This window comes from Theropithecus gelada, chromosome 1 (assembly GCF_003255815.1).
Source record: "Theropithecus gelada isolate Dixy chromosome 1, Tgel_1.0, whole genome shotgun sequence".
Lineage (NCBI taxonomy): Eukaryota > Metazoa > Chordata > Mammalia > Primates > Cercopithecidae > Theropithecus > Theropithecus gelada.
In genome coordinates, this window is record NC_037668.1 from 16,552,670 (window position 1) to 16,559,598 (window position 6,929).

The following is a 6,929-nucleotide window of genomic DNA, read 5'->3' on the forward strand; positions in this document are numbered from 1 at the left end:
TTCGAATGCCATTCAGAGGAAGGTAAGACAGGCACGCACGTTTAACTAAATAGTAAACAGAGTAGTAAAACAGGAAAAGGACTAAGAAGAGTTCTTGGTGGCATTAAATGTTTTGTGATATTCGACACCTTAACGTCTCTGACTTGACACCAGTACACCCGCAGAGAGTTCTTTTCTGGGTTAGGAATTTCAGAGGACTTGGCTGACCGACTCTTGTCCCGAGTTCAGCTCACTCAACCCAGTCCTAGCAAAAAACTGCACCTAAGCGAATCTGCCTAGCCACCGTAGGAAAGGTCGGCCAAATCGCGCGCGCACATCTTCCACCCGTGGACTCGTCAGGGCGTGAGGACCTACCTCACGTGACCATTAGCAGCCTCCCGATTGGTTTTGCTCCTTTTCTCTCCCCAATCAGTGGGCTGATGCGCCGAGAAGGTCGGGCGCATGCGCAGTGCTCGGATTTTGCTTGGCTACCCGGAGTGAAGCGAACGGGTTGGGCGATAAACAGGCCGTGGCTAGGGAGGACGGAGAGGGGGCGTTCGCTCCTCTTGGACTTTTCATGCCTCGTTTTTTTCCCCAGATGTGGCTTGGTCTGGACGCAAGGTCCCAGCAGCCAGCTTAAGCTTACTCTTTTGTGAAAGGGGAAAGTATCCCCTGTGGAAAGCAGTTAAACTTGTGGAGGGAGTGCGAGACGTGAGTTCTCCCCTATGCCAGGCGAATGGTGTGGCCTTGAGCTAGTCCAGGAGCCGGCTCGACGTGTCTGAGGGAGGCCCCAGAGGGGGCGGGGAGGTGGCCCTGAGAACGCGGGTTCTGTAAAGAGACGTTGGGAAGATTCGATTCCGAGAAGAGGAAGAGCCGGATTGAAAGAGAGCCAGGCCTCTGAGTGGGAGGGGGCTGCTAAGATGGCGTCGGCCTCCTCCGGGCCGTCGTCTTCGGTCGGTTTTTCATCCTTTGATCCCGCGGTCCCTTCCTGTACCTCGTCCTCAGGTAAGCCGGGCAGGGCGTGGGTAGGGAGCTGGTGAGGAATATGGGATGGGGGGAAGAGCGAGACCTAAGAGGGTACCTGTAGCTGGGAATGTCCTAGGGGTTACCGGTAAGCGGGGGCGAACTGGGCTTTCAAATAGGAATTTCCGAGCGGGCAGGAGGAGTTTGAGGAAAAGATAAGTTTGATTAAGAAGTTGTCGAAGGCCGGGCGCGGTGGCTCAAGCCTGTAATCCCAGCACTTTGGGAGGCCGAGACGGGCGGATCACGAGGTCAGGAGATCGAGACCATCCTGGCTGACACGGTGAAACCCCGTCTCTACTAAAAAATACGAAAACTTAGCCGGGCGAGGTGGCGGGCGCCTGTAGTCCCAGCTACTCGGGAGGCTGAGGCAGGAGAATGGCGTAAACCCGGGAGGTGGAGCTTGCAGTGAGCTGAGATCCGGCCACTGCACTCCAGCCTGGGTGACAGAGCAAGACTCCGTCTCAAAAAAAAAAAAAAAAAAAGAAGTTGTCGAAGACGTTGGTTGTCTTTGAGGAGGAGAGATGGAGATTGAAGGTGGGGGTAGGTGGCCGGGCGCGGTGGCTCACGCCTGTAATCTCAGCACTTTGGGAGGCCGAGGCGGGTGGATCATTTGAGGTCAGAAGTTCGAGACGAGCCTGGCCAACGTAGTGAAACCTCGTCTCTACTAAAAATACAAAAATTAGCCGGGCAGTAGTGGCGTGCGCCTGTAATCCCAGCTACTCGAGAGGCTGAGGCTGGAGAATCCCTTGAGCCTGGGAGGCAGAGGTTGCGGTGAGCCGAGATTCGGCCACTGTTCTCCAGTCTGGGCGAGAGAGTGAGACCCAGTCTCATTTAAAAAAAAAAAAAAAAAAAAAAAAAGGTGGGGATAGGAAACAAGAGAAACGGAAGGGAGTAGAGAAACTTAAGAAAGTAAATAGAAGGCCGGGCGCGGTGGCTCAAGCCTGTAATCCCAGCACTTTGGGAGGCCGAGATGGGCGGATCACGAGGTCAGGAGATCGAGACCATCCTGGCTAACACGGTGAAACCCCGTCTCTACTAAAAATACAAAAAACTAGCCGGGCGAGGTGGCAGGCGCCTGTAGTCCCAGCTACTCCGGAGGCTGAGGCAGGAGAATGGCGTGAACCCGGGAGGCGGAGCTTGCAGTGAGCTGAGATCCGGCCACTGTACTCCAGCCTGGGAGGCAGAGCAAGACTCCGTCTCAAAAAAAAAAAAAAAAAAAAAAAGAAAGTAAATAGAGGCCTAAGAAGTAGAGAGGAACTACTTAGTGTGAGAGGCAGGTAGAATCTTAAGTTGATTGTGGGCTAATTGGATGAAAATGTTGAAGAGAAGGCATGGGACTTAAAAGATGTTTAAGAGTTATTGGACGCTTTCGATTTCTGGAGAGGTAGGGAATGGTGAATTTTGTTGCGGTGGCTGGGAGTTGTTGAAGCCATCTTTTCCGTCAGATACTCCCCTAATGTGTCACCCTTTCTCACTTCGCACCCCCACCCTTAGGCGCGCACAGGCACACAGACACACATACACATTTTCTCAGACTAACTCCTTTGGTAATTCCCAACTCTAAACTGCCCAACTTTGGGAAGGAATGGAAATTTTGAAGAGAGCCTAAGGAATGTAGGAAATTAAGGTCAAAGACCTTAAAAACAGATGGGAAAGATGGAATGGAGTCTTGAATTGCAGTAGAGACTGCGAGAAGTGATGTTTTGGAAATTAGGCCTGAGAAGAAAGATGGGCGGGGGGTGACTGTTAAGTATTGTGGGGGAGTATTGCATAATAGAAAATGGACTGGAAGAATGCTTAGGCTGTATCAGGAGATTGGAATTTGGAGAATGGAGCCAGGTTAATGTAGAGAGCTCAATGTATTAACAGTTAGAAACGAATGAAGATTGAGGGAGGGCTGAGGAGGCCCACAAGAAAAGCAATAGATTGTGTGTAGGAGAGAAAGTGTGTGTATGTGTGTGGGGTGGGGGGCGGGAGGTGAGTCAGAAACTGAGCTCTTCCATCAGAAGTGTCTGATGTTTCACGGTAACTGCTGCTTTTATACTGTGAACAGACGCTGCCAGATGTTGGATGCTTTGCTTGAGATTTTGGTATTTCCTCAGGCCTGGTATTGCGTTTTTGCTATTTAGAATTTGCTGAATAGGATTCCTTCCACCTTTCACATTCCAGCTCAGATGCTGGAGTATCTAGTCACACATATCTTCTTTGTAAGCTGCAGTTTTATTTGCGTATCTCTATTTTTAGTTTGTTGAGAGGGGTTTTTTTAACCTTTCCTATAAAAGTATTAGGGAACCAGAACAACTCATGCTGCATTATAAGCATGAAATAGGATAAAGTAAAAGTGACAGGGTTTTTATTTTTAATAGAGTAGCTCCTTAATTTGAAACCTGTTCCCCCTCTAATCCCCAACCCAGAAAGAAGAAAGGTTATGTATGGTCCGTAAACAAACTTCTCAACTATTAAGTCAGGTGTTTGCTCTGTACTCTTTGATATTTTGTAGGTCTTTATGTTTTCTGTCAGATGCTCTCACTAACAGTTAATAATACAAATACAAATTGTATAAATTTTTTTTTTTTTTTTTTGGAGACAGTATCGTTTTGTCACCCAGGCTGGAGTGCAGTGGTGCCATCTTGGCTTACTGCAGCCTCTGCCTCCCAGGTTCGAATGAGTCTCCTGACTCAGCCTCCCAAGTAACTGGGAATACAGGCATGTGCCATCAAGCCTGGCTATTTTTTTTTTTTTTTTTGTATTTTTAGTAGAGATGGGGTTTCATCATGTCAGCCAGCCTGGTTTCAAACTCCTGACCTCACATAATCCGCCCACTTCGGCCTCCCAAAATGCTGGGATTACAGGTATATTGCAAGGTCAGGAGTTCAAGAGCAGCTTGGCCAACATGGTGAAACCCCCATCTCTGCTAAAAATACAAAAAAATTAGCCAGGCATGTTGGCGCAGGCCTGTAATCCCAGCTACTTAGGAGGCTGAGTCAGGAGAATTGCTTGAACCCGGGAGGCAGAGGTTGCAGTGAGCTGAGATCACGCCACTGCACTCCAGCCTGGGCGACAGAGCAAGACTCTGTCTCAAAAAAAAAAAAAAAAAAAGGCAAAAAGTGGCTACATTTCACGCTGTTGATGGACTGTAGAAAGATTATAATGGTCTCCTTCAAATCCAAACATGGTAATTGCTCCAATAGCAAAAGTAGTTAAACATCTCTTAAAGCTTATGATTTGCTTTATCCTGTGTATTTCACTTGTCAGCAGTATAAAAGACTGGCTCTGGATTAATTGTGAAACTATCTAGACAGAGGTTTAATATTGATGGGGAACAAACTTTCTTAAATAACCTCTTCTTCCCAATTTAAATGACAGAAGATTTGGAGTGCCTAAAATTATGAGTGGTTTATCGAAAACTGTCAATCTGTCCTTGGCTATGACATTTTTGTTTTATATCCATTTTCAGCATTGTCAGAGAACATCGTCCTTTAGGATTTCAGAGTTTCACCGGAACTTAAGTGGAGTTCAGCTAAATAGCTAAGAACAATAAATGGTTTTAGGATGGTTGACGCACACACTTCTTGAATTTCTACAGGGCTAGCCTTCTAGCCTTTAACAATTTAGGAAATCATAAACCATCATTTGTTCCTGCCAACTTTCTAATTTCTCTGGTACCATGCAGACAGAGAAACACTCTCTTCCAATCACAAATAAAATCTTTTTTCTTTTTTTTGAGGTGGACTCTTGCTCTTGTCACCCAGGCTAGAGTGCAGTGGGGTGATCTTGGCTCACTGCAACCTCAGCCTCCCGGCTTCAAGCAAGTCTCCTGCTCAGCCTCCCAAGTAACAGATTATAGGTACCCGCCACCACATCGGCTAATTTTAGTAGAGACGGGGTTTCAGCATGTTGGCCAGGCTGGTGTCGAACTTCTAACCTCTGGTGATCCATCCGTCTCGGCCTCCCATAGTGCTGGGATTACAGACGTGAACCGCCATGCCTGGCCAGTAAAGTCTTTTTTTATTTTGAGAGAGAGTCTCCCTCTGTCGCCCAGGCTGGAGTGCAGTGGGGCAATCTTGGCTCACTGCAGCCTCTGCCTCCTGAGTTCAAGCGATTCTCCCGCCTCAGCTTCCCAAGTAACTGAGATTACAGGCACCCGCCATGACATCCGGCTAATTTTTGTATTCTAGTAGAGTTGGGGTTTCACCATGTTAATCAGGCTGGTCTCGAACTCCTGACCTCAGGTTATCCTCTCACCTTGGCCTTGCAAAGTGCTGGGGTACAGGCTTTAGCCGCCGCCCCCGGCCTTGCTTTTTGCCCTTTTTACCACCATGAGGAGAGTAAAGATTTTCTGTCTTGGAGGCTTGATTTGAAGTTAGTGGTTGGGTTAGAAGGGATAGGATACTAAGGTATACACTGCTCCTATGAAATAAAAGTTGTGGAGTGAAATCATGTGTGACTTCCTCAAGGAAGAGCACTTGAGGTTGGGTACGGTGGCTCACACCTATAATCCCAGCACTTTGGGAGGCCAAGGCGGGCGGGTCACCTGAGGTCAGGAGTTTGAGACTAGTCTGGCCAACATGGTGAAACCTCATCTCTGCTGAAAATACAAAAATTAGCTGGGTGTGGTGGCAGGTGCCTGTAATCCCAGCTACCCGGAAGGCTGAGGCAGGAGAATTGCTTGAACTCAGGAGGTGGAGGTTGCAGTGAGCCGAGATTGCGCTACTGTACTCCATCCTGGAGGCAGAGTGAGACTGTGTCTCAAAAAAAAAAAAAGAGAAAAAAGAAAAGCACTTGAAACCCTAGATAATCATGAGCTGTAGTTCCTTTTGCTTCAGACTAGAACATTTTTTAAATGGTCATCGCTCACCTATATGACTTTATGTGCACAAGTGACTTAGACATAACTTTACAGCTGCTTACCTGACTTTTTCTCCCCCTTAACTGCTCAGGGAAATACAGAGGATACAGGATTGGAGCATTTTTGCTTGAGACTTTTATAGTAGGGACAGCCTCATCAGCCCATGATTCTGATTGCTTTGTTCTTCCCAACAGAGCCCTACCTGTAACCTGCTATAATCTGTTAACTCCAGTAGTAGGGGTTCTTGTTGATCTTTTTTTTTTTTTGAGATGGAGTTTTGCTCTTGTTGCCTTGGTTGGAATGCAATGGCGCGATCTGGGCTTACTATAGCCTCCGCCTCCCGGGTTCAAGCGATTCTCCAGGCTCAGCCTCCCAAGTAGCTGGGATTATAGGCACCCACCACCATGCCCGGCTAATTTTCTTTTTGTATGGGGCTTTCACCATGTTGGCCAGGCTGGTCTGGAACTCCTGAGCTCAAGTGATCCACCCACTTCAGCCTCCCAAAGTGCTAGGATTACAGGCGTGAGCCACCATTCCCAGCCTGTTGATGTTTTTTTGATCTGTGTTCTTTTGTGTACAGTGTAAGCCATTTGTGGGCTGATTTCTTTCGCAATTCTTCCCCTTAGTGAAAAGTAAAGCAGTTTAGATCATGTTGAATGAGAAACTGAAATTTAGAAATGTAAACATAGGACACAATGTCAGAGTATCACCAGGTGCCATTTTGGTTGATATTTTATAAGTAGGGAGGTATTTTTCTGTTTACTCTTTATAGGGATTTTGACTCCCTCCACCCCTTTTTCCTTTTGTCACCTTGGTATATTCTGCCAGAAAACTGGTATCAGAATGTCATTGCTTCTGATTGATTTATTTCTGCCATGACTGCTGAAGCCCATTGTCAAGTATAATTAACTAGTCTAATAAGTATCCAGTTTCTGATATTAATTGATAATGTGTACTTACATGTTAGTGTTGAATATCAAAATTGTATGTTTTGCTTGTTAATGTCTCTGGGCTTTTTTAGGTTAATTTAAAACTCTTTTTTTTTTTTTTTTTTTTTTTTTTTTTTTTTTTTTTTGTT

The 6,929-nt window shown here is 46.6% G+C and overlaps 1 protein-coding gene across 6 annotated transcripts in view; it reads left to right on the top strand.

Annotated features, from left to right (window-relative positions):
* The first annotated feature begins 34 nt into the window (after positions 1-34).
* The window catches only part of PIP5K1A (phosphatidylinositol-4-phosphate 5-kinase type 1 alpha), a 52,388-nt gene continuing 45,493 nt past the window's right edge, over positions 35-6,929 (top strand). For 4 of the 6 annotated variants that reach the window (XM_025354831.1, XM_025354822.1, XM_025354853.1 and 1 more), the window contains exon 1: positions 35-984. In XM_025354831.1, coding sequence (XP_025210616.1) covers positions 900-984 — 85 coding nt within the window. In that variant the 5' untranslated portion in view covers positions 35-899. The remainder of the gene's footprint in view (positions 985-6,929) is intronic. The other 2 variants (XM_025354838.1, XM_025354845.1) reach the window with 2 other exon arrangements.